The sequence below is a fragment of the Salmo trutta genome, chromosome 37 (genome assembly GCF_901001165.1).
Source record: "Salmo trutta chromosome 37, fSalTru1.1, whole genome shotgun sequence".
Taxonomy (NCBI): domain Eukaryota; kingdom Metazoa; phylum Chordata; class Actinopteri; order Salmoniformes; family Salmonidae; genus Salmo; species Salmo trutta.
In genome coordinates this window covers 17,735,858-17,760,473 of record NC_042993.1, presented here as the reverse complement: position 1 = coordinate 17,760,473, position 24,616 = coordinate 17,735,858, and the positions used below count along the sequence as shown (strand labels likewise).

The window sequence follows — 24,616 nt, the reverse complement described above, 5'->3', positions numbered from 1 at the left end:
CCAGGTCAGGTCACATCCTCAGGAAAAACTCTTGGACCTAATCATTTCACCAAAGGAGTAGAATGCACAAGATTGGCAGCAAAGACATCGAAGAAAGACACGGGGATCCCGGCATGTCTAATATAAGGTCTTTAATCACTTCCCTCCAGAGAATCCTTTGTGGCACATGAGACAACAGGAAGGGGAATACAGTGAAATTGTTGTTTTGGATTAAAGTACAGACTGTCAGCTTTACCTTCAGTATTTTCATTCATATTGGGTGAACCTTTTAGAAATGACAGCATTTTTGGGGGGGTTGTGTTTCAGAATATTTTTTGCCCAATAGAAATGAACAGCAAATGTATTGCCTCATTTTAGAGTCACTTATTGTAAATAAGAATAGAACATTAATATGGATTCTACCATGATTGCGTATAATGATAAATTAGGCACAAGTCATGTGCGTCTAAATTTCTCATTCATGATTATTCGTAATCATGGTGGCATCCACATTAATGTAGAAATGTTCACCCGATATGGATGAAAATACCCTCAAATTAAATCTAAACGTCTGCACTTTAACCTCAGTCGTCATTGTATCATTTCAAATCCAATGTACTGGAGTACAGAGCCAAAACAAGTCACTGTCACAATACTTTGAGCTCACTATCTTATTGTAAAAGGGGAGGAGAGGTTACACCATTCTCTTGAAGTTGTCAATGGCTTCCTTCGCTTTCTCCAGCTCCGTCTGGCTCTGACGCATCTGGGAGAGGGTTAGAGAGCAGTATCATATCTCACTTTACAAGCAGAGCCAAGCAACAAACGTCTCTACTGTGGGAATGCCCTACTTTCCCAAACTAAAACCTGAGTACATTCTCTCCACCACATCTCCTTACCTTCTCAGCATCCAGCTCCTGTACTTTAACAGGCACCTTCTCCTTGTAGTCACTCTTATCCATCTTTTCTCTCAGTTTATCCATCTGTTTCTCCAGCTCTCCCTTCTTCACAGTCAGCTTGGCCACCTCCTTCTCCAAGTCTATCAGGCCCTGGGAGAGAGATTAACAACAAGGAGATAAGGAAAAGTAGTTGTAAAAACAGGAAAAAGTTCAACTAAATTTCACTAGGGAATAAACATGTCTGTTTGGCACACTGTCATCAGATGACTCTGGCTAACAGTGTATACTAATCACAACACAGAATAATGTGCGGTTGAAGCCTGTAAAATTGACCTCTTACCTTGAGCATGAGGTGGATGGTGCACCTGTCGGAGGCAATGGCCACAGCACAGCCCTCTGGGACGGCCCCGGTGGCTGGGACGGGCTGGATGGTCTGGGAAAGAGACAGGGTCTGGATCTGCAGACTGTACTGCTCCACCAGAGACATCGTCTCACTGTCTATACACTGGAGATAGCCTGGGGGAAGGGGTTATGGTTATGTAAAGCAACACTGAGAAGTGTTCTTTCTAGTCACCAAAGTAGATAATCATACACCCTTGCTATAACTAAGTAAATATAGTACAGTGCTTGTGGTCATGCATGAACTCACAATCAGCGCGTGTCTTGGTCAGGTTGTAGTCGGCTCTGAGTGAACGGATGGTCCGGACCACGGTCATCGCAAACTCCATCTGACGGTCCACGTCCTCACTATGCCAACAGAACTAGAGACCACACAGAGATGACCACAAATTACAGTCAACATAACACAAACCACAGGGCATATTATACTGACATAGTGTTCTCAGTGTATCAATATAAAGTTCAGTCCCTCGAATCTCCCTCCCTCACCTCCTCAGTCTCAGGGTAGGGCGTGACATGGATACTAGAGTGGTCATCCTGGGATCGTCGCCGTGGCAACCTCTGGTAGAGCTCCTCGCCCACGAAGGGCATAATGGGAGCTAGGAGACGCAGGCCAGTCTCCAGGCAGGTGAACAGGGTCTGTCTGCAGACTACAGCCTGGCTCTGAGACCCACTGTCCTCCGCCCTGGAGAACACTGGCTTCACACTCTCCTGCAGCAGTGAGAGAGGTAGAGAAGGGGGGAGGATGGAGGTTGGGAGCAGCAGTGAGAGAGGTAGAGAAGGGGGGAGGATGGAGGTTGGGAGCAGCAGTGAGAGAGGTAGAGAAGGGGGGAGGATGGAGGTTGGGAGCAGCAGTGAGAGAGGTAGAGAAGGGGGGAGGATGGAGGTTGGGAGCAGCAGTGAGAGAGGTAGAGAAGGGGGGATGGAGGTTGGGAGCAGCAGTGAGAGAGGTAGAGAAGGGGGGAGGATGGAGGTTGGGAGCAGCAGTGAGAGAGGTAGAGAAGGGAGGATGGAGGTTGGGAGCAGCAGTGAGAGAGGTAGAGAAGGGGGGAGGATGGAGGTTGGGAGCAGCAGTGAGAGAGGTAGAGAAGGGGGGAGGATGGAGGTTGGGAGCAGCAGTGAGAGAGGTAGAGAAGGGGGGAGGATGGAGGTTGGGAGCAGCAGTGAGAGAGGTAGAGAAGGGAGGATGGAGGTTGGGAGCAGCAGTGAGAGGTAGAGAAGGGGGGATGGAGGTTGGGAGCAGGAAGTTAAGGAGTGGCAATATATTAATCCCACACACACACACACACACACACACACACACACACACACACACACACACACACACACACCACTCTCACACATTCAAACAGATTCTCACACCATTTCACACTCACAGGCAAACAGACTCTCACCAGATAGACGTCACAGAGCTCGTAGAGCCAGAAGTTGTAGATGGCTGTGGTGATAGCTGGGAAGTCGTAGGCCTGGAACCCTGCATTACACTGCCCCACAGCAGAACACAGACGGGACAGAATCCACCGGTCTGACACACTCTCCTCCCCACACAGCTGACAGGAGGAGGAGGATAATTAGACATTTTACAGAGATATAAACCTAAATACCATCTTAGCATACAAAGACCCGTATTCACTATCAAATTAAGAGCATTTTCTCTCAGCAACTTTATTTTCCTTTATTTACATGGGCATGACACTGCAGTAAGCACACACTGAATAGGCCTAGATAAAGATTCTATGGTAGAGATGTCACCTGTCTCTCACCTGGGCTTTCTCTGAAGGAACAAAGTTGTCTCCCAGTGTCCTCATGGCAAACTTCACAGCATTCCACAGCTTGTTACAGAAGTGACGGTAACCAAGGATACGATTCACATCCATGTTAATGTCCCTGCCTGAGAGAGTTAGAAAGGGTAGTAGTGGTGGTGAGTACATGGCATGCCAGCCATAACATGACACAGCCACACCACTAGATGGGAGTAGTGTACCTTGGCTGGTGTAGGCACACAGGGCGAAGCGTAGGGCATCTGTGCCACACTCTGGGATACCAGTGGGGTAGTCAGACTTCTGTCCCTGCTTGGCCTTCTCTACCTCTACTGGGTCCAGATTACTGTCTTGCAGCTGGGCGTACAGACCCTGCACACACACAAAGAGTCACCAGAGACATCTCTCTGTGTCCTGGTGCTTCGTTCTAGGCCCTTAACCACACTTGCAGTTCAACAGCTTTGTGACAACATAAATGCATGACACTTTGATTCAGCGCAGCAAGAGACACTTGGTTCCTCAATCCACCTGATATAGTAAGAGTATGTGCTGCCTGTCCCCAGAGCCCTGTATAGCAGTGGTCACCAACCGGACAATCTTCAAGGCATTCCTAGTCGATCACCAAAGATAAAGGCTTGCGCTCCTTTAAAAAAAAAGTGTTGCGCTGTTGGCGGTAGGTGCACTTGATTCAGATGCACTGTGCACCGGGTAGGCAAAGTGTTCCCATTTTCATTTGTAGGAAAGACACACTGCGCCTACCCGGCAGACCGGGAGAACTGTGGCTAAATCTAGTGTGCTTATTGTGCTGGCCATTCAGATAGCTCAAATCACCATGCCTACAGCTTCCACGACCCCAGTTAAAGCAAAGTTTGATCCAAACCTACATGAGATTTTATAACTTTTAAAACTATATGACCACAGAGAGACTGTCACAGAATACAGCAAAGAGCTGCTGTTTTTATTCAACACTATTACAAAACATAAAAACGCGCTTCTCCCTACTTCCACTCGTGCTGCAATGAATTAGTAGCCAAGTGTTTTGATAGCCCTGCATTTGTTTTATTATTAGCAGCTCATCGTGTCTATTTTAATATTGAGGAATAGAACAGCGACGTGAGAGGCGGACCCTGTGCTGCGACTCAAAACAACAGGAAACTCGGAAGAAAATTAGATCCGACTGGGAAAAATCGTTTCTAGATCACTGACGTCATGATTTGACCTCTTCTTTAGTTGTCTTGAAAGCACCATGACCATCAGACAGATGCAGGGAACATAGTCCAGTAAAAAAAAAAAAAAGCTAATTATTTGCAAATTATCTAAATTTATGCTCAGTTGTCCCTCGCAAGTACTGCTCAAACTGATCTATTTTGTTATCAAAGCTTGAGTTTTTTTTTATATATATATGATTAACTATATTGGCAGGCCAGGCATATAGTTAATATGCTGTGATAATCTATTAGGCCTACTGCACAAACCACATTCCTACAGAAAAGTTCTTATTAGGTTAAATGTTGTTTTCTTTTCTTCAAAATCATAGCTGTAGATATCGGCTTGCTTTTTGACTACGAAAATGACCTTGACTCAGAAAAGGTTGGTGGCCACTGCTCTAGAGGGCTGACTCAGCTCTAGGCTTGAGCGATATACCGTTTATACTATATACCGGGGTATTTCAGCTGGGGGAGGTGTGCTAGGATAATTCTAAGAAACCTAAGATGTGTTAAATACATGATATCCAGCTCAGGGCTCCAGCTATACATTTGGTTCACTAACTTGCTATCTAAGTGGCTAGATCAAGCTTCTTGGTTATAGCTTATTGGTTACATTCAATCCCCTCCTGGATCAAGATCCCTGTTGCCTAAATTGTTTTGTGCCCCTTGTGTGCATTTCCGGTAATACTGTATACCCCAGTATGGTAGAGAAACGGTATGACGGTAAGAAAATGTGGATACCTCCAAACCCTACTCAGCTCTGTTTGAGGGCGCACCACTAGGAGAGACAGATAAAGGGCCTCAGAGCCTGGAATAGCTGCTTAATAAAGCAGACGGTACAACAGCCCCCATGGGAGCACGGTGTGTTACCTCTAGAGAGATGCCTGTGATGACGTCCAGAGGGTCAATGACGTTCCCCAGAGATTTGCTCATCTTCCTCCCGTGGGCGTCCCTCACCACCGCATGGAGGTACACCTAGTGTCAAACACAGCCCTTACTATACAGGCTGTCCCCACTGTAATCAATGAAACATGCTACACCGGTCAGAGGCAGGCAGCAGGTAATTACTTCCAAATGAGCCCCACCTCTTTGAAGGGCAGCTTGCCAGTGAGTTTGAGGCCCATCATCACCATGCGGGCCACCCAGAAGAACAGGATGTCATGACCCGTCTCCAGCAGGCTGCCTGGATAGAACACACTCAGGTCCTGGGTCTGGACAGAGAGAGGATAACCTGTATTACACACTCAGGTCCTGGGTCTGGACAGAGAGAGGATAACCTGTATTACACACTCAGGTCCTGGGTCTGGACAGAGAGAGGATAACCTGTATTACACACTCAGGTCCTGGGTCTGGACAGAGAGAGGATAACCTGTATTACACACTCAGGTCCTGGGTCTGGACAGAGAGAGGATAACCTGTATTACACACTCAAGTCCTGGGTCTGGACAGAGAGAGGATAACCTGTATTACACACTCAGGTCCTGGGTCTGGACAGAGAGAGGATAACCTGTATTACACACTCAGGTCCTGGGTCTGGACAGAGAGAGGATAACCTGTATTACACACTCAGGTCCTGGGTCTGGACAGAGAGAGGATAACCTGTATTACACACTCAGGTCCTGGGTCTGGACAGAGAGAGGATAACCTGTATTACACACTCAGGTCCTGGGTCTGGACAGAGAGGATAACCTGTATTACACACTCAGGTCCTGGGTCTGGACAGAGAGAGGATAACCTGTATTACACACTCAGGTCCTGGGTCTGGACAGAGAGGATAACCTGTATTACACACTCAGGTCCTGGGTCTGGACAGAGAGGATAACCTGTATTACACACTCAGGTCCTGGGTCTGGACAGAGAGAGGATAACCTGTATTACACACTCAGGTCCTGGGTCTGGACAGAGAGGATAACCTGTATTACACACTCAGGTCCTGGGTCTGGACAGAGAGGATAACCTGTATTACACACTCAGGTCCTGGGTCTGGACAGAGAGAGGATAACCTGTATTACACACTCAGGTCCTGGGTCTGGACAGAGAGAGGATAACCTGTATTACACACTCAGGTCCTGGGTCTGGACAGAGAGGATAACCTGTATTACACACTCAGGTCCTGGGTCTGGACAGAGAGAGGATAACCTGTATTACATACTCAGGTCCTGGGTCTGGACAGAGAGAGGATAACCTGTATTACACACTCAGGTCCTGGGTCTGGACAGAGAGAGGATAACCTGTATTACACACTCAGGTCCTGGGTCTGGACAGAGAGAGGATAACCTGTATTACACACTCAGGTCCTGGGTCTGGACAGAGAGAGGATAACCTGTATTACACACTCAGGTCCTGGGTCTGGACAGAGAGAGGATAACCTGTATTACACACTCAGGTCCTGGGTCGGGACAGAGAGGATAACCTGTTTTACACACTCAGGTCCTGGGTCTGGACAGAGAGAGGATAACCTGTATTACACACTCAGGTCCTGGGTCTGGACAGAGAGGATAACCTGTATTACACACTCAGGTCCTGGGTCTGGACAGAGAGGATAACCTGTATTACACACTCAGGTCCTGGGTCTGGACAGAGAGGATAACCTGTATTACACACTCAGGTCCTGGGTCTGGACAGAGAGGATAACCTGTATTACACACTCAGGTCCTGGGTCTGGACAGAGAGGATAACCTGTATTACACACTCAGGTCCTGGGTCTGGACAGAGAGGATAACCTGTATTACACACTCAGGTCCTGGGTCTGGACAGAGAGAGGATAACCTGTATTACACACTCAGGTCCTGGGTCTGGACAGAGAGAGGATAACCTGTATTACACACTCAGGTCCTGGGTCTGGACAGAGAGAGGATAACCTGTATTACACACTCAGGTCCTGGGTCTGGACAGAGAGAGGATAACCTGTATTACATACTCAGGTCCTGGGTCTGGACAGAGAGAGGATAACCTGTATTACACACTCAGGTCCTGGGTCTGGACAGAGAGAGGATAACCTGTATTACACACTCAGGTCCTGGGTCTGGACAGAGAGAGGATAACCTGTATTACACACTCAGGTCCTGGGTCTGGACAGAGAGAGGATAACCTGTATTACATACTCAGGTCCTGGGTCTGGACAGAGAGAGGATAACCTGTATTACACACTCAGGTCCTGGGTCTGGACAGAGAGAGGATAACCTGTATTACACACTCAGGTCCTGGGTCGGGACAGAGAGGATAACCTGTTTTACACACTCAGGTCCTGGGTCTGGACAGAGAGAGGATAACCTGTATTACACACTCAGGTCCTGGGTCTGGACAGAGAGGATAACCTGTATTACACACTCAGGTCCTGGGTCTGGACAGAGAGAGGATAACCTGTATTACACACTCAGGTCCTGGGTCTGGACAGAGAGAGGATAACCTGTATTACACACTCAGGTCCTGGGTCTGGACAGAGAGAGGATAACCTGTATTACACACTCAGGTCCTGGGTCTGGACAGAGAGAGGATAACCTGTATTACACACTCAGGTCCTGGGTCGGGACAGAGAGGATAACCTGTATTACATACTCAGGTCCTGGGTCTGGACAGAGAGAGGATAACCTGTATTACACACTCAGGTCCTGGGTCTGGACAGAGAGAGGATAACCTGTATTACACACTCAGGTCCTGGGTCTGGACAGAGAGGATAACCTGTATTACACACTCAGGTCCTGGGTCTGGACAGAGAGAGGATAACCTGTATTACACACTCAGGTCCTGGGTCTGGACAGAGAGGATAACCTGTATTACACACTCAGGTCCTGGGTCTGGACAGAGAGAGGATAACCTGTATTACACACTCAGGTCCTGGGTCTGGACAGAGAGAGGATAACCTGTATTACACACTCAGGTCCTGGGTCTGGACAGAGAGAGGATAACCTGTATTACACACTCAGGTCCTGGGTCTGGACAGAGAGAGGATAACCTGTATTACACACTCAGGTCCTGGGTCTGGACAGAGAGAGGATAACCTGTATTACACACTCAGGTCCTGGGTCTGGACAGAGAGAGGATAACCTGTATTACATACTCAGGTCCTGGGTCTGGACAGAGAGAGGATAACCTGTATTACACACTCAGGTCCTGGGTCTGGACAGAGAGGATAACCTGTATTACACACTCAGGTCCTGGGTCTGGACAGAGAGAGGATAACCTGTATTACACACTCAGGTCCTGGGTCGGGACAGAGAGAGGATAACCTGTATTACACACTCAGGTCCTGGGTCTGGACAACCTGTATTACATACTCAGGTCCTGGGTCTGGACAGAGAGGATAACCTGTATTACACACTCAGGTCCTGGGTCTGGACAGAGAGAGGATAACCTGTATTACACACTCAGGTCCTGGGTCTGGACAGAGAGAGGATAACCTGTATTACACACTCAGGTCCTGGGTCTGGACAGAGAGGATAACCTGTATTACACACTCAGGTCCTGGGTCTGGACAGAGAGAGGATAACCTGTATTACACACTCAGGTCCTGGGTCTGGACAGAGAGAGGATAACCTGTATTACACACTCAGGTCCTGGGTCTGGACAGAGAGAGGATAACCTGTATTACACACTCAGGTCCTGGGTCTGGACAGAGAGAGGATAACCTGTATTACACACTCAGGTCCTGGGTCTGGACAGAGAGAGGATAACCTGTATTACACACTCAGGTCCTGGGTCTGGACAGAGAGAGGATAACCTGTATTACACACTCAGGTCCTGGGTCTGGACAGAGAGGATAACCTGTATTACACACTCAGGTCCTGGGTCTGGACAGAGAGAGGATAACCTGTATTACACACTCAGGTCCTGGGTCTGGACAGAGAGGATAACCTGTATTACACACTCAGGTCCTGGGTCTGGACAGAGAGAGGATAACCTGTATTACACACTCAGGTCCTGGGTCGGGACAGAGAGGATAACCTGTATTACATACTCAGGTCCTGGGTCTGGACAGAGAGAGGATAACCTGTATTACACACTCAGGTCCTGGGTCTGGACAGAGAGAGGATAACCTGTATTACACACTCAGGTCCTGGGTCTGGACAGAGAGGATAACCTGTATTACACACTCAGGTCCTGGGTCTGGACAGAGAGAGGATAACCTGTATTACACACTCAGGTCCTGGGTCTGGACAGAGAGGATAACCTGTATTACACACTCAGGTCCTGGGTCTGGACAGAGAGAGGATAACCTGTATTACACACTCAAGTCCTGGGTCTGGACAGAGAGAGGATAACCTGTATTACACACTCAGGTCCTGGGTCTGGACAGAGAGAGGATAACCTGTATTACACACTCAGGTCCTGGGTCTGGACAGAGAGAGGATAACCTGTATTACACACTCAGGTCCTGGGTCTGGACAGAGAGAGGATAACCTGTATTACACACTCAGGTCCTGGGTCTGGACAGAGAGAGGATAACCTGTATTACACACTCAGGTCCTGGGTCTGGACAGAGAGAGGATAACCTGTATTACACACTCAGGTCCTGGGTCTGGACAGAGAGAGGATAACCTGTATTACACACTCAGGTCCTGGGTCTGGACAGAGAGAGGATAACCTGTATTACACACTCAGGTCCTGGGTCTGGACAGAGAGAGGATAACCTGTATTACACACTCAGGTCCTGGGTCTGGACAGAGAGGATAACCTGTATTACACACTCAGGTCCTTGGTCTGGACAGAGAGAGGATAACCTGTATTACACACTCAGGTCCTGGGTCTGGACAGAGAGAGGATAACCTGTATCACACACTCAGGTCCTGGGTCTGGACAGAGAGAGGATAACCTGTATTACACACTCAGGGTATCACTCACTCAGCTCTAGACACACCTTACCCACACATTCAATATCGTCAAGACAGGAACTATGGAAAGCATATGTTAACAACTTTAATACACACACACACACACAGCCTCGCACACAGCCTCAGACACGCACCCACCCACCCACCCACACAACCTCAGACACACACCCACCCACCCAGCCACACAGCCTCAGACACCCACCCACCCACACAGCCTCACCTCGTTGGGCCAGCCGAAGATGGAGAAGGGGAAAATACCAGAAGAGAACCATGTATCCAGGACATCTTCATCTGTAACACAGGAAGTGAACATAAATCACTGGGCAATGGGCAGAATACTCCATTCCACTGTAAATGATCATCATTTGAGAGAAGATCTTACCCTGTCTGAGGGTGATCTTGTCAGTGGAGACGTTGAAGCGCTTGGCAGCTTTATCTCTGGCCTCCTCCTCTGTCCTCCCACTCACCCAGTAATGACCATCCATGTCCTGGAGGACGGGAGGGAGGGAAGGAGAAGGAAGCCAGAGAGATAGGACATGGGTTGTTAGAACAGGTGAGAGAAAATGAGAGAGAAACAGATCTCACCTCTCCTGGTTTGACTGAAGGGTCGTTCACGGTGACAAAGTAGGCTGGGATCCTGTGACCCCACCACAGCTGACGAGAGATACACCAGTCCCTGGGAGGGAGGGACAACGAGAGAGGGATGAGGGGTGAGGAAACCTGAGCACAACTGGTGACAGATGAACCACTAAAGAAGAAAAGGGGGTAGGTGCTGGAGGGGTCTAACCAGGGTCTGATATACACTTTATTACTATAATGGAGAGTGAGGTGTGGTCTAACCAGGGTCTGATATACACTTTATTACTATAATGGAGAGTGAGGTGTGGTCTAACCAGGGTCTGATATACACTTTATTACTATAATGGAGAGTGAGGTGTGGTCTAACCAGGGTCTGATATACACTTTATTACTATAATGGAGAGTGAGGTGTGGTCTAACCAGGGTCTGATATACACTTTATTACTATAATGGAGAGTGAGGTGTGGTCTAACCAGGGTCTGATATACACTTTATTACTATAATGGAGAGTGAGGTGTGGTCTAACCAGGGTCTGATATACACTTTATTACTATAATGGAGAGTGAGGCGTGTCCCCTTCTAATGCATAGAGAGATGGAGCACGTTAAAGAGTAGAACGGGAAGGACAGTGAGGAAAGAGAAAGACTGATGACAAAAGAGAGGAATAGAAGGAAGAGGAAAACAGAAGCAGAAAGGAGATGGTGGTGATAGAGAGAGAGGGAGGGACTGGGAGGGGTGCAGTGTAAACCTACCTGATGTTGTCCAACCAGTTGAACCAGGTCTTATGGTGGTGGTCTGGGATGATTTTGAGTCTTCCCTCCCGGACCGAGTCAGCTGCCTGCTTGCCCATGTCAGCACAGTCCACATACCACTGAGGCTTCAGCAGGGGCTCCACTATGTCCTTAGAACGACTGGGGAGGAGAAACACACTCACAATCAATACTATTCAAAACCAGAACTTTCTCACTAACACGCTCACACACCTGCACACAGACGTGACCCCATTTCGCCCACTGATGCACGTGAAGCTGAAAAAAGGAATGCATATTGACTAGACTGTGTTTATGTGCTCGTAATGTGGACTGATCGTAGCACACCTGCAGACAGGCACCACCATGGGGTTGTCTTTGGTCTCCTTGAACTGGCCTCTGTCCTTCAGTGCCTGCAGCACAGCCTTCCTCGCTTCAAAACGTTTCATACCCTGAGAAAGAGTGAAGGTAGGCAGAGAAAAACAGAGAGGAAGTTACCAAACAGATACCACACAGAACAACGAGGAAAAGGAAGAAGAGAGGAAGTTACCAAACAGATACCACACAGAACAACAAGGAGGAAAAGGAAGAAGAGAGGAAGTTACCAAACAGATACCACACAGAACAACAAGGAGGAAAAGGAAGAAGAGAGGAAGTTACCAAACAGATACCACACAGAACAACAAGGAGGAAAAGGAAGAAGAGAGGAAGTTACCAAACAGATACCACACAGAACAACAAGGAGGAAAAGGAAGAAGAGTCACAACACACCACAACTACTAAGACAGCATGAAGACAAGATCCAGTGAAGGAGAAGTGGGAGTGTACTGTACCAGGTGAAGGAGAAGTGGGAGTGTACTGTACCAGGTGAAGTAGTAGTGGGAGTGTACTGTACCAGGTGAAGGAGAAGTGGGAGTGTACTGTACCAGGCGAAGTAGTAGTGGGAGTGTACTGTACCAGGTGAAGTAGTAGTGGGAGTGTACTGTACCAGGTGAAGGAGAAGTGGGAGTGTACTGTACCAGGTGAAGTAGTAGTGGGAGTGTACTGTACCAGGCGAAGGAGAAGTGGGAGTGTACTGTACCAGGCGAAGTAGTAGTGGGAGTGTACTGTACCAGGTGAAGTAGTAGTGGGAGTGTACTGTACCAGGTGAAGGAGAAGTGGGAGTGTACTGTACCAGGCGAAGTAGTAGTGGGAGTGTACTGTACCAGGCGAAGTAGTAGTGGGAGTGTACTGTACCAGGCGAAGTAGTAGTGGGAGTGTACTGTACCAGGTGAAGGAGAAGTGGGAGTGTACTGTACCAGGCGAAGTAGTAGTGGGAGTGTACTGTACCAGGCGAAGTAGTAGTGGGAGTGTACTGTACCAGGCGAAGTAGTAGTGGGAGTGTACTGTACCAGGCGAAGTAGTAGTGGGAGTGTACTGTACCAGGCGAAGTAGAAGTGGGAGTGTACTGTACCAGGCGAAGTAGTAGTGGGAGTGTACTGTACCAGGCGAAGTAGTAGTGGGAGTGTACTGTACCAGGCGAAGTAGTAGTGGGAGTGTACTGTACCAGGCGAAGTAGTAGTGGGAGTGTACTGTACCAGGCGAAGTAGTAGTGGGAGTGTACTGTACCAGGCGAAGTAGTAGTGGGAGTGTACTGTACCAGGCGAAGTAGTAGTGGGGAGTGTACTGTACCAGGCGAAGTAGTAGTGGGAGTGTACTGTACCAGGCGAAGTAGTAGTGGGAGTGTACTGTACCAGGCGAAGTAGTAGTGGGAGTGTACTGTACCAGGCGAAGTAGTAGTGGGAGTGTACTGTACCAGGCGAAGTAGTAGTGGGAGTGTACTGTACCAGGCGAAGTAGTAGTGGGAGTGTACTGTACCAGGCGAAGTAGTAGTGGGAGTGTACTGTACCAGGCGAAGTAGTAGTGGGAGTGTACTGTACCAGGCGAAGTAGAAGTGGGAGTGTACTGTACCAGGCGAAGTAGTAGTGGAGTGTACTGTACCAGGCGAAGTAGTAGTGGGGAGTGTACTGTACCAGGCGAAGTAGTAGTGGGAGTGTACTGTACCAGGCGAAGTAGTAGTGGGAGTGTACTGTACCAGGCGAAGTAGTAGTGGAGTGTACTTACCAGGCTAAGTAGTAGTGGGAGTGTACTGTACCAGGCGAAGTAGTAGTGGGAGGGTACTGTACCAGGCGAAGTAGTAGTGGGAGTGTACTGTACCAGGCGAAGTAAGTAGTGGAGGTGTACTGTACAGGCGAAGTAGAAGTGGGAGTGTACTGTACCAGGCGAAGTAGAAGTGGAGTGTACTGTACCAGGCGAAGTAGTAGTGGGAGTGTACTGTACCAGGCGAAGTAGTAGTGGGAGTGTACTGTACCATGCGAAGTAGAAGTGGGAGTGTACTGTACCAGGCGAAGTAGTAGTGGGAGTGTACTGTACCAGGCGAAGTAGAAGTGGGAGTGTACTGTACCAGGCGAAGTAGTAGTGGGAGTGTACTGTACCAGGCGAAGTAGTAGTGGGAGTGTACTGTACCAGGCGAAGGAGAAGTGGGAGTGTACTGTACCAGGCGAAGGAGAAGTGGGAGTGTACTGTACCAGGCGAAGAAGAAGTGGGAGTGTACTGTACCAGGTGAAGTGGGAGTGTACTGTACCAGGTGAAGTGGGAGTGTACTGTACCAGGTGAAGTGGGAGTGTACTGTACCAGGCGAAGTGGGAGTGTACTGTACCAGGCGAAGTGGGAGTGTACTGTACCAGGCGAAGTAGTAGTGGGAGTGTACTGTACCAGGCGAAGTAGTAGTGGGAGTGTACTGTACCAGGCGAAGTAGTAGTGGGAGTGTACTGTACCAGGCGAAGTAGTAGTGGGAGTGTACTGTACCAGGCGAAGGAGAAGTGGGAGTGTACTGTACCAGGCGAAGGAGAAGTGGGAGTGTACTGTACCAGGCGAAGGAGAAGTGGGAGTGTACTGTACCAGGCGAAGGAGAAGTGGGAGTGTACTGTACCAGGCGAAGGAGAAGTGGGAGTGTACTGTACCAGGCGAAGAAGAAGTGGGAGTGTACTGTACCAGGTGAAGTGGGAGTGTACTGTACCAGGTGAAGTGGGAGTGTACTGTACCAGGCGAAGTGGGAGTGTACTGTACCAGGCGAAGTAGTAGTGGGAGTGTACTGTACCAGGCGAAGTAGTAGTGGGAGTGTACTGTACCAGGCGAAGTAGTAGTGGGAGTGTACTGTACCAGGCGAAGTAGTAGTGGGAGTGTACTGTACCAGGTGAAGAAGAAGTGGGAGTGTACTGTACTAGGCGAAGAAGAAGTGGGAGTGTACTGTACCAGGTGAAGTGGGAGTGTACTGTACCAGGTGAAGTAGTAGTGGGAGTGTACTGTACCAGGCGAAGTAGTAGTGGGAGTGTACTGTACCAGGTGAAGTAGTAGTGGGACTGTACTGTACCAGGTGAAGGAGTAGTTGGAGTGTACTGTACCAGGTGAAGGAGTAGTGGGAGTGTACTGTACCAGGAATGGAGCCGGCACGTTGATGAGCAGGCCGTTCTCATCCAGGACGTTGATGAAGGCCAGGTTGTGTCTGTTTCCAACCTCATAATCATTATGGTCATGGGCTGGGGTGATCTTCACAGCACCTGGTGGAGAGAGAGAGAGAGAAAAGGTTCTGTACATCTCAACCATACAAACTAACAGTATCCCACTATTCCTTGGGCCACCAGACTAGCCCAGGACAGACATGGCATCACAGCATGGTTAGCACCTGTTCCAAAGTTGACATCCACAAACTCATCAAACACGATGGGCATCTTCCTGTCACAGAAGGGATGAAGCACCATCTTCCCTTTAAGGTGCTGAGAGACACAGATAAACCCAAACGTGTTAGTTCTCAATTAGAATGACAAAAACATTCATCAAAACAACATTTAAATGTCAAGAAAGCATAACCTTTCATGGATTTCTCCAAAGAATGCATGTATTGGAAGGTTGTAGAGACGGCAGGGTGTGTGTGTGGGTTGTAGAGACCTGGTATCTGGGGTCGGCAGGGTGTGTGTGTGTGTGGGTTGTAGAGACCTGGTATCTGGGGTCGGCAGGGTGTGTGTGTGGGTTGTAGAGACCTGGTATCTGGGGTCGGCAGGGTGTGTGTGTGGGTTGTAGAGACCTGGTATCTGGGGTCGGCAGGGTGTGTGTGTTGTAGAGACCTGGTATCTGGGGTCGGCAGGGTGTGTGTGTGGGTTGTAGAGACCTGGTATCTGGGGTCGGCAGGGTGTGTGTGTTGTAGAGACCTGGTATCTGGGGTCGGCAGGGTGTGTGTGTTGTAGAGACCTGGTATCTGGGGTCGGCAGGGTGTGTGTGTGTGTGGGGTGTAGAGACCTGGTATCTGGGGTCGGCAGGGTGTGTGTGTGTGTGTGGGGTGTAGAGACCTGGTATCTGGGGTCGGCAGGGTGTGTGTGTGCGTGGGTTGTAGAGACCTGGTATCTGGGGTCGGCAGGGTGTGTGTGTGTGTGTGGGTTGTAGAGACCTGGTATCTGGGGTCGGCAGGGTGTGTGTGTGTGTGGGTTGTAGAGACCTGGTATCTGGGGTCGGCAGGGTGTGTGTGTGTGTGGGTTGTAGAGACCTGGTATCTGGGGTCGGCAGGGTGTGTGTGTGTTGTAGAGACCTGGTATCTGGGGTCGGCAGGGTGTGTGTGTGTGTGGGTTGTAGAGACCTGGTATCTGGGGTCGGCAGGGTGTGTGTGTGTGTGGGTTGTAGAGACCTGGTATCTGGGGTCGGCAGGGTGTGTGTGTGTGTGGGTTGTAGAGACCTGGTATCTGGGGTCGGCAGGGTGTGTGTGTGCGTGGGTTGTAGAGACCTGGTATCTGGGGTCGGCAGGGTGTGTGCGTGGGTTGTAGAGACCTGGTATCTGGGGTCGGCAGGGTGTGTGCGTGCGTGGGTTGTAGAGACCTGGTATCTGGGGTCGGCAGGGTGTGTGTGTGCGTGGGTTGTAGAGACCTGGTATCTGGGGTCGGCAGGGTGTGTGTGTGCGTGGGTTGTAGAGACCTGGTATCTGGGGTCGGCAGGGTGTGTGTGTGTGTGGGTTGTAGAGACCTGGTATCTGGGGTCGGCAGGGTGTGTGCGTGCGTGGGTTGTAGAGACCTGGTATCTGGGGTCGGCAGGGTGTGTGCGTGCGTGGGTTGTAGAGACCTGGTATCTGGGGTCGGCAGGGTGTGTGCGTGCGTGGGTTGTAGAGACCTGGTATCTGGGGTCGGCAGGGTGTGTGTGTGCGTGGGTTGTAGAGACCTGGTATCTGGGGTCGGCAGGGTGTGTGTGTGCGTGGGTTGTAGAGACCTGGTATCTGGGGTCGGCAGGGTGGACGGCCACAGCAGAATCTCCCAGCATGGTCTCGATACGAGTGGTCGCCACAATCACCTCCTCATCTGACAGGGAGACAGAGGGAGACATTTAATAAGAGGACAGAAATGGTGGGAGGGAGAAAAAAATGGAAGGGAGAGATCAGTTAACATTATTGACAGAAACACTCAAGATAAAGCTGTGTCCCTGTACCTCCCCAGCCCAAAATGACTCTCCCCTTTCTGTCTTACCTGATCCCTCTATCTTGTAGGAGAAGGAGACCAGTACTCCAAACTCCACCTTGTCCTTGTAGCCAGGCACGGGCAGCAGAGTCCTGCCAGTCAGCTCCTTCTTATCCACCTGGTCAATAAAGCATCATGGGAGTGTTCATTATGGTACGCAACAGAATGGACGTTCCAAAAACAGTTTCATTCTTTTTACGCCTTTTTTCTCCCCAATTTCGTGGTATCCAATTGGTAGCAGTTACAGTCTTGTCTCATGGCTGCAACTCCCGTATGGACTCGGGAGAGGCGAAGGTCGAGAGCCATGCGTCCTTCGAAACACAACCCAACCAAGCCGCCCTGCTTCTTGACACAATGCCCATCCAACCCGGAAGCCAGCCGCACCAATGTGTTGGAGGAAAAGCCGTACACCTGGCAACCGTGTCAGCGTGCACTGCGCCCGGCCCGCCACAGGAGTCGCTAGTGCGCGATGAGACAAGGATATCCCTGCCGGCCAAACCCTCCTTAACCCGGACGACGCTGGGCCGCCCCATGGGCCTCCCGGTCGCGGCCGGCTGCGACAGAGCCTGGACTCGAGCCCAGAATCTCTGGTGGCACAGCTAGCACTGCCTTACACCACTGCGCCACCCGGGAGGCCGAGTTTAAAACATTTCACAACAGAATCATACCTCTATATCCGAGATGGCAGAGTTGAGGGTGCAGGACCAGTTGACCAGCCTCTTGCTCCTGTAGATCACGCCGTCCTCCTGCAGACGAATGAACGCCTCCTGGACAGCATAGGACAGTTTCTAGAGAGGGAGTCACAATAGTTTAGTGTTGGGAACATTACAACGTTGGTAAAGGCTCAGTCTAGACATAGTACTTTATGTATTAGACTAATAAAGCTCTCATGAGTTGTCCATGATGACACAGTAACAGGTGACAGGTAATGTAAATGATAGTAAACTCACAGGGTCCATGGTGAAGCAGGCTCTGTCCCAGTCCAGAGAGGAACCCAGCTTCTTCAGCTGGTGGTAGATACGGTCCCCCTTCCTACAACACAGCGCAGGGAGGAAGAAAGAGAGGAACTCTAGCTCTTACTTTCTCTTCTATTGTTGTTTTTTCTTTTGAAACCCTCTCTCCTTCTCCTTCCTCTCCCTCCACTCACTCGTTCTTCCACTTCCAGACCTCCTGGATGAACTGGTCTCTCCCCAGGTCGTGACGGCTCATGCCCCTCTCCCTCATCAGTTTTTTCTCCACCACCACCTGGGTGGCGATGCCCGCGTGGTCACAGCCTGGGTTCCACAGGGTCGTCTCGCCACGCATACGGTGCCTGGGGAGAGGGAGGAAACAGGAAATGATAAGGACAGAACTAGATTACAGCACTACAGAATGTTGAGAATGGGACAAGACATGAATGTTGAGAGAGGTGAAGAGAAAAGTGGGACACGTAGAGTCATGACAGCAAGACAGAGAAAGCAAGACAGCGAGAGAGAGAGAGAGACGGCTAGAGAGAAAGAGTGTGAGAGGTTGGTAGAAAGAATATAGAGTGAGACTGGTGAAAGGATGTGAAAATAAAAACTGCTAGAAAGGGAGAGAGCAGATTGGTGTAATCAGATAGAGAATCCCATTACCATCTGGTCAGAGAGTCCTGGATGGCGTTGGTTAGGGCATGGCCCAAGTGAAGAGATCCCGTCACATTGGGCGGAGGGATACACATCATGAACACTCCACGGGAATTTGGCTCACTGATACTCTTCCTCTGAAGAATATAAGAACATAATCGCTTGATTATGACCTCAGCCATGGGCTGGTTAAATGTCACATTTCATAAACAAGCATAAACTATAAAATACATAAAGAGAGTGAGTCTCACCCCGTATTCAGGTTTGAAGTATCCCTGCTTCTCCCACCAGGAGTACCAGGCTGCCTCCACGTACTGAGGACTGTACGAGTCTGGCAGGGCGCTCAGGACGTCTGACACAGGGAGAGATAAGAGTTTAATATGCACCACACACACACCCACACACACACACACTTGAGTATAATAGACAGTGTGGTGGATTATACATGGTTAATAACAGAGATCCTATTCAATTATTCACATTCCTAATTCTATGGTTAATAAGCACCTTTTTTCTCTCCAGGGAGGGTGGGGGCGTCGTATGAGATCACTCCCAGGTCCTTCTTCTCGGGTTTGGCCTTTTTCTGGAGAGAGACCAGAATGAGACTTATTGGCAAGACACCTACTGAATGACCTTATCTAGGCTGTAAAAACTGTAAAGGGAGTTTACTTTAAGGATCATCATCTTGTTGGGTTCCAGTTGATCCAAACAGAAATGGTCTTTGCAACAGTGAAAATGAGAAATGAAACCAGCCACCTGTTCATCTTCATACCTCCTTCGGGGGTGCCACTTTCTTCTCTTGCTTTTTCTTCTCCTCCATCTCCTTCTTCTTTTGGAACTTCTCCAGCTTCTCTCTGTTTTTAGCATCCTTCTTCAGCTGAGCTTCTGTCTTTGGTTTGCCTGAGTGAGAGAACACACTTCTGAGAAACACACACACACACACACACACACACACACACACACACACACACACACACACACACACACACGTATCCAGAAAATATTCCTCTGATGTAACTAACTGATAAGATGCCAAATGTAGTGAAAACTGAAACGGATTTGCCATTCAGCTTGACAAGAAGACACCAGTAATCTTCAGGATAATAAAGTTATTATTCAATCTAAAGCTGATATTACACAAAGAAACTTGGCCAGAATTTCTCTTGCATTTGCAGGTTGCAAATGTCATCATCTCAAGCAACTTTGCAGGTATACGAGTCAACTCACAATTATTATAATTGTTTTATTGCATGCAATCGAACTGAAGGTGTTTGTCATTTTATTGATTCCATATTGTTTGCAAATTCTTAAAGCTGCAACGCAACTTTTTGGGCGACCCAACCAAATTCACACAGAAATGTGTGTTATAGATCTGCTATTCTCATTGAAAGCATGTCTAAGAAGTGGTAGATCTGTTCAACTTTCACTATTTCTATGCTTCCCGTTCTCAAGTTTAGTTTTTGCGTATTTTACTTTCAGTTTTTGTACATCAGATTCAAACAGCTGAAAATACAATATTTTTGGTTATGGAAAATAAATATTTCCCAGCGGTTTAGATGGTACAATGATTCTCTACTCTATACTTGCTTGTTATGTTATATAAACCGAAATTAGGCGCACTATTAGAATCTTAGCAACCAGAAAATGGGGGAGCAATTTCTGCATAGTGCATCTTTAACACATACTACCAGACGAGTTTCTCAGTCAAAGACACGGCCTAAGCCGCTTACCATTGGCAGCGTTGGCATCAGCAGTTGGATTAGCGTTAGCAGCAGGAACAATAGCAACGCTGGGTTTGGGTGTGACGGGCACCATCTTCTCACACAGAGAGATCTGTCCCAGGACCTTGACAAACTGAGGCTGGTTGACACAGGTCAGAAACCACCTGGTCACGTTCGTCAGGGCTTTCCTGTTGGACGGCTCCAAGGCCTAGTAATAAGAGGAATGTTATTGGAGTTCAAACAATGTGAAACAGGAAGATCTTACATTGGATGTTGCATGCAATTTCAGTCGAGTTGCTTTGCGTATCACCAAAGTTGCTTGAGATGATGTCACTTGCAATCTGCAACAGAAATTGCATACGGATTGCTTTCTGTGACGTCAGCTTTACAGTACAACTGGGGTGTATTCATTACGCCTATTCTGTTGCAAAATGTTTTGTCTGTTGCAAAATGTTTTGCAAGAGAAACGGTTTACTCCAAATGGAAAACGTTTTATACAACGAAAACGAGTGTTTCTATAGGACAAACGCAGGTAGGCCCCCCGTTTTGTTCTGCTTTCTCCATTTACTTCCATTTAGTTATTAAACGGTAAACAGGTTCTGTTGCAAGACGTAATAAATACACCCCAGTACTCACTTACCAGACAGTCTGTTAACAGAAGACAAGTACCTTCATTTCTTCCTAACTTTAAAGAATGAGGAAGAGTATATACATATAGGATAAATGTTAAAGACTTGGCTCACGTATTTGAAGGGCAGGAGTGCTGCAGTTGCCACAGCGATGTCGGCCAGAGTAAGGCTGTCTCCCACCAGGAATGTTTTAGGCTCCAGAGTCTTATCTAGAACGTTTAGCACGCGCATCATCTCAGCATGAGAACTCTGCTGAAGCTGCACGGAATCATCAGAATCAGAAAAAAACTATTGGTAATCAACAATGTTAACACAGGAATTTGTCTTGGGCTGTGTTTTATTCCAGATTAGTGTTCCCTCCCCTTGCTTTGTCATTGTTGGCTGTCTAATCATCCCCAGCTTAAAATTGGCTCATTCATCCCCCTCCTCTCCCCTGAAACTATTCCCCAGGTCGTTGCTGTAAATGAGAATGTGTTCTCAGTCAACTTACCTGGTAAAATAACGGTAAAATAAAAAAAATAAAAGAAATAAAATTGTTCAATCACTCCCATACTCCAATTAATTTGAAATGAAGCAAATATTCACCATTATACTCCTATTTGTGTTTGTGACTGCATGGGTTGCTGCCAGTACTGAGACCCTCTCCCTCACCTTCTTATCCACACCCATCACCCCCAGCAGTGGGAACACCACAGCACAGGACACAGGAGTCAGCTCATTGTCTGCAAAGCTGAGCCACTGCCACACCTGGCTCGCCTGCTTAGCATTCGATCCGGTCCTCTTCCCCTGAGAGGCTAGGTACCATGCAACAGCACCGGCCCCAGAGAGCACCTCACCTCCCCCAGAGCCCAGCACCAAGCCAGGGCGAGAGCACATGGCCAGGGAAGCAGGAGGGTCCTCGATGAGTGTGCAGGGCCGAGAGGGGCAGAACTCTGCAGCAACCAGGGCCATGAGGCTCCTGAAGTCATCAGGGTGGGGGGAGATGTAGAGCGAAGCCATCCCTAGGAGAGGGGGAGAATGATGACGGAGATGGGTGTGTCAGACAATATAATGGCTGGCAAAATATACTGCTCAAAAAAATAAAGGGAACACTTAAACAACACAATGTAACTCCAAGTCAATCACACTTCTGTGAAATCAAACTGTCCACTTAGGAAGCAACACTGATTGACAATACATTTCACATGCTGTTGTGCAAATGGAATAGACAACAGGTGGAAATTATAGGCAATTAGCAAGACACCCCCAATAAAGGAGTGGTTCTGCAGGTGGTGACCACAGACCACTTCTCAGTTCCTATGCTTCCTGGCTGATGTTTGGTCACTTTTGAATGATGGCGGTGCTTTCACTCTAGTGGTAGCATGAGGCGGAGTCTACAACCCACACAAGTGGCTCAGGTAGTGCAGCTCATCCAGGATGGCACATCAATGAGAGCTGTGGCAAGAAGGTTTGCTGTGTCTGTCAGCGTAGTGTCCAGAGCATGGAGGCGCTACCAGGAGACAGGCCAGTACATCAGGAGACGTGGAGGAGGCCGTAGGAGGGCAACAACCCAGCAGCAGGACTGCTACCTCCGCCTTTGTGCAAGGAGGAGCAGGAGAAGCACTGCCAGAGCCCTGCAAAATGACCTCCAGCAGGCCACAAATGTGCATGTGTCTGCTCAAAACGGTCAGAAACAGACTCCATGAGGGTGGTATGAGGGCCCGACGTCCACAGGTGGGGGTTGTGCTTACAGCCCAACACCGTGCAGGACGTTTGGCATTTGCCAGAGAATTCGCCACTGGCGCCCTGTGCTCTTCACAGATGAAAGCAGGTTCACACTGAGCACATGTGACAGACGTGACAGTCTGGAGACGCCGTGGAGAACGTTCTGCTGCCTGCAACATCCTCCGGCATGACCAGTTTGGTGGTGGGTCAGTCATGGTGTGGGGTGGCATTTCTTTGGGGGGCCGCACAGCCCTCCACGTGCTCGCCAGAGGTAGCCTGACTGCCATTAGGTACCGAGATGAGATCCTCAGACCCCTTGTGAGACCATATGCTGGTGCGGTTGGCCCTGGGTTCCTCCTAATGCAAGACAATGCTAGACCTCATGTGGCTGGAGTGTGTCAGCAGTTCCTGCAAGAGGAAGGCATTGATGCTATGGACTGGCCCGCCCGTTCCCCAGACCTGAATCCAATTGCGCACATCTGGGACATCATGTCTCACTCCATCCACCAACGCCACGTTGCACCACAGACTGTCCAGGAGTTGGCGGATGCTTTAGTCCAGGTCTGGGAGGAGATCCCTCAGGAGACCATCCGCCACCTCATCAGGAGCATGCCCAGGCGTTGTAGGGAGGTCATACAGGCACATGGAGGCCACACACACTACTGAGCCTCATTTTGACTTGTTTTAAGGACATTACATCAAAGTTGGATCAGCCTGTAGTGTGGTTTTCCACTTTAATTTTGAGTGTGACTCCAAATCCAGACCTCCATGGGTTGATAAATTGGATTTCCATTGATTATTTTTGTGTGATTTTGTTGTCAGCACATTCAACTATGTAAAGAAAAAAGTATTTCATAAGATTATTTCATTCATTCAGATCTAGGATGTGTAAATTTTAGTGTTCCCTTTATTTTTTTGAGCACTGTATAACGCTTCATGAAATAGTACAGACTATTGGATGCAAACCACTTCACAAGTCATCCAATCTCAGCTAAAACTAGCAGGCTAGATACATAACAGTAGGCAGTACCATTACGTTTGTTTAATGCTAACTTAAGTTATGCTATACTAACGTGACATCTCTTGCAAGTAACAAACGCTAACGTTCGCTAAAAATATGGTAAGTAAACAGACAGTTCCACAAACAGAGATGTGCGCAGATAGCTATGCATCGACTCATGCAATATTTTCTAGTGCAACAAACCTGTCAAACAGAAAAGACATGCTAACAGGCTAGCTAGCTAACTTAACCGTTAGCGGACTAAACTCCACTCCATGGTGAACGAAGTTTATGAGCAGAGTTTAGTCGGTTAGCTAATCATCAGCTTTGGCAAGCTGTAACGTTAAAAGGGACAATATGCAGTTACTATATCCATTGTAAATAAATTATATGTACCCATTCATTCTTGAAAAATATAACCTAGCTAAATGCCTCATGAGCTTCGTTCAATGGTCGTATACCACCAGAACACAAATATAAGCTTGTTTTACTCCAATGTTTGTAAACAAAGTAACGTTAGCTAAATGTAAACAAACACGGTATAGCCTCAAAAAAAATTGTTAAAGCTATCATGTTGAGATCATGAATGGTCAGTCCTTGCATCCATAGCTCCATCTATGAATTTGAGAGTTGTTACATTTCACCAGTCCCATCCCTCTGCTTTTTACCGAAAAAGTGGTAGTTATTCGCCTGCCTTACACCATTAATTACGTACACAAACTTTTGATATAATACATAATTTTAAACTAAATGGCACTTGCAAAAGTTGCCAATACCTTTGAATGAATAAGAAAGGGACGTCAACTCATGAGTTCCGGATAAGCAGCGTATTACAGTAGTCGGCCGTCTGACGCAATGTGGCGCACATGTTTGGTTCGAAGGACCCTTTGGTCAGATTCATTTCCGCCACACCAAGGCGGTCTGTAAGGATGCCTTTTCCAAATTGACAATGACATTTGTCCAGACTCTCACTCAGACCAATTATTGCAGTGTTATGAATGTGCAAATTAAAACGATCCAGCT

The 24,616-nt window shown here is 48.4% G+C and overlaps 1 protein-coding gene across 4 annotated transcripts; it reads right to left on the bottom strand.

Moving 5' to 3' along the window:
* Positions 1-113: 113 nt before the first annotated feature.
* On the bottom strand, positions 114-24,463 carry LOC115176377 (valine--tRNA ligase-like). 4 transcript variants are annotated; one of them, XM_029736370.1, is made up of 30 exons: positions 23,990-24,087; positions 21,475-21,890; positions 21,004-21,147; positions 20,270-20,468; positions 19,312-19,439; positions 19,047-19,122; positions 18,791-18,891; positions 18,549-18,676; positions 18,083-18,247; positions 17,886-17,967; positions 17,604-17,723; positions 16,945-17,053; positions 16,691-16,779; positions 15,126-15,216; positions 14,876-15,000; positions 11,750-11,853; positions 11,405-11,563; positions 10,659-10,749; positions 10,456-10,561; positions 10,294-10,364; positions 5,328-5,453; positions 5,113-5,217; positions 3,259-3,406; positions 3,038-3,165; positions 2,669-2,824; positions 1,764-1,985; positions 1,525-1,636; positions 1,216-1,391; positions 876-1,025; positions 114-742 (listed from the first exon to the last, which is right to left on the bottom strand). In XM_029736370.1, exons 1-30 carry the CDS (start codon positions 23,991-23,993, stop codon positions 674-676), a joined length of 3,900 nt encoding a protein of 1,299 aa, XP_029592230.1. In that variant the 5' UTR covers positions 23,994-24,087; the 3' UTR covers positions 114-673. The 4 variants fall into 4 exon arrangements, with proteins under 4 accessions (XP_029592230.1, XP_029592233.1, XP_029592231.1 ...); XM_029736371.1 differs by lacking the exon at positions 23,990-24,087 and adding an exon at positions 24,370-24,463 and having other exon boundaries at positions 674-742; XM_029736372.1 differs by having other exon boundaries at positions 674-742; positions 21,541-21,890.
* Between the last annotated feature and the right edge of the window lie 153 nt (positions 24,464-24,616).

Excerpts from the sequence above, each read along its gene's own strand:
- LOC115176377 (XM_029736370.1), bottom strand. Across the intron at positions 21,148-21,474 it reads ACACAAATAGGAGTATAATG|CTTCAGCAGAGTTCTCATGC; the intron begins GTGAATATTTGC and ends GATTCCGTGCAG. Across the intron at positions 19,123-19,311 it reads AAGTGGCACCCCCGAAGGAG|AAAAAGGCCAAACCCGAGAA; the intron begins GTATGAAGATGA and ends GTCTCTCTCCAG.